Below are 2086 nucleotides of genomic sequence, written 5' to 3'. Positions count from 1 at the left end.
GGCTGGGAAGTGGAAACCCGCGGAGGCCCGGAAAATAAGTGTTTTTAAAACAAACAAACAAACAAACAAACAAAAACCCGCAGGGATTCGGCAGTCTTCGGCTTCGTGGGGGGCGGCGACAAGCGTGGGGCCCCCGCGAGTTCTGTGGAAGGGGGCACACGCGGATGGGAAGGTGAAGGCGGCGGGCTGGCGGCCCACGCTGGCTCCCGTTAGGAAAGGCCTGGCCGTAGGCAAAGGTCAGAGGAGGCACTGTTAACTGTGGAACAACTGCGTGGCAACGTGCCGGAGGTCCAGAAAAACACGTTTCTTGGGCCGCGCTGATGAAAGCGTTTTCATCCACCGTCCATGTAGACAAGGGCGCTCACGACAGAGCGTTGGGGTACGGATGCCTGGTGCTGGGCAACTTGAGGAGAAGTGTCCCCGTCTCTAGAGGAGCTGTTGCGCATCTCGCGTGAAGCGGGGCTGTTCCCAGCGTGTCCTCGCCTCGGCGCGCGCGGCCAGCGGGGCATCGTCCTCCCGAGGTTACAGAATGGAGGGCCTTGGGGGGCTTCAGGAACCAAATTAGAATTGTTTGTGCCCAGTGTCCTGGAAATTAAAACAGGATTGATGCAGCACCGGTCCTCTTCAAGGAAAAAAGGGTTCAATATCGGTCACTGTAGATATTCTTAAGGGAAATAGACTTTTTCCATGGGAAGCATCCTGTCAAAGCTCCAGAAATTTACGTCATTTTAGCAATAAGTTGCTACAACATATTAAGTGAATTGACGGCATTCTTTAGTGTAAAATTGTGTTTTGCCACCATAAATACCTGGTATTTGGTATTAGAACTCCCCGAGCCTTGGCAGTGTAACAATCGCTGTCATAACTGGAAAATAAAAAGAGACAACTCATCTTCATGCTTTGAATACCAAGAGCTGAATCATAGTAAATCGATGCCGTTGAAACATTAAGAATAAATTCACTTTCGGCATGTATTTATAGCGTCTGCTCATGACTAGGCTTTCTGTGAAGTGCTGTTTCAGAGTTCTTCCTGCTGCTACCGCCAGGATGCGGTCCTTCCTGCTGGCAGCCTCTTCTCGGGATGCTTCAAGGTCCCCGACCAAGCGCCGGTAGCTCTCTGCAGAAGGAGTCGGGTACTTGACATTCGGCTGCTCCACATACATATTCGCCTGCCCCTTCATACAGCGGTGGAAGTTGTTTGTTTTGTGCCAGGAGCTCGGATTAACTGGGTGGCGTGTAGACCTCATTTCTCCTTCATCCTCTAAAGTTCTCAAGCTGCTAATGAGACTTTAAATATTAAAAAAAAACAACAAAACCGCTCGCCGTGGTAGCTCTCGGAATCTTGTTTAAGGCAGGTTCATTGATCGGCTCATCACTAGCAGAGACGCGAGGTGCCACCTCACCAAGCTGCAAACCCCAGTTCTAGCGGCTTCCCAATAGTGACAACTCTCCCACCTTCCCAGCATCACACCGGAGCCTCTGAAGTCGCAGTGCGGGTGCTTCCCGTGAGGGATACAGTGCAAAGCTGCAGTCCTCAAATTGCCAGCTAGGAAAAGAGGGCGCTGATACTCACTGTCTTTAGAGGTAATCTTTCTCCCACCTGCCTTCGGAACCGGCGATTGCAAGCTCATCTTTTTATGCATGACGGGAATGCGAAGAAAAAACCACAGGTGATGGTTTATAATATGCCCTGCAAGAGCGTTTCAATTTTTCTGATCTAAATAGAACTGTGTGTCAAGAGAAAACACAGCACCATAAATACTGCATAGCACCGTGTCCTGGTGTATTCTAGTGCTAACAGTGACCTAATATACGTCTTCATGAACACGGCGTGTTTCTTTGGCACCTTTTGCTCGGTGCCTTACTGAACCTCTCTACTTGTGACTTGCTTTTATTTGAGCTTGGGGGTGCCAACACGTGAAGCTGCACCACCACAGCAGGCAGGATTATTCTTTTAGGGCCTATCTAGAGCCGATGGGAACGTCTACAGTAACTGACTTTCAGATTGAAAGCCTGGGATAGGAAATGCTCCCACAGTAAACTTGTTTGTCCCTCGGTCGTGTCCTTCCCACACCATTCCGACTGG

At 50.1% G+C, this 2086-nt stretch overlaps 1 protein-coding gene across 1 annotated transcript in view; it reads right to left on the bottom strand.

Annotated features, from left to right (window-relative positions):
• The window catches only part of BRWD3 (bromodomain and WD repeat domain containing 3), a 59881-nt gene extending 58718 nt beyond the window's left edge, over positions 1-1163 (bottom strand). The window contains exon 1 of the mRNA XM_009326658.1: positions 963-1163. Coding sequence (XP_009324933.1) covers positions 963-1163 — 201 coding nt within the window. The remainder of the gene's footprint in view (positions 1-962) is intronic.
• Between the last annotated feature and the right edge of the window lie 923 nt (positions 1164-2086).

Source organism: Pygoscelis adeliae, unplaced genomic scaffold, assembly GCF_000699105.1.
Source record: "Pygoscelis adeliae isolate BGI_AS28 unplaced genomic scaffold, ASM69910v1 Scaffold216, whole genome shotgun sequence".
NCBI classification, from domain to species: Eukaryota; Metazoa; Chordata; class Aves; order Sphenisciformes; family Spheniscidae; genus Pygoscelis; species Pygoscelis adeliae.
Note: the sequence above shows the minus strand (reverse complement) of the source record. Positions and strands in the feature narration are given on the sequence as shown.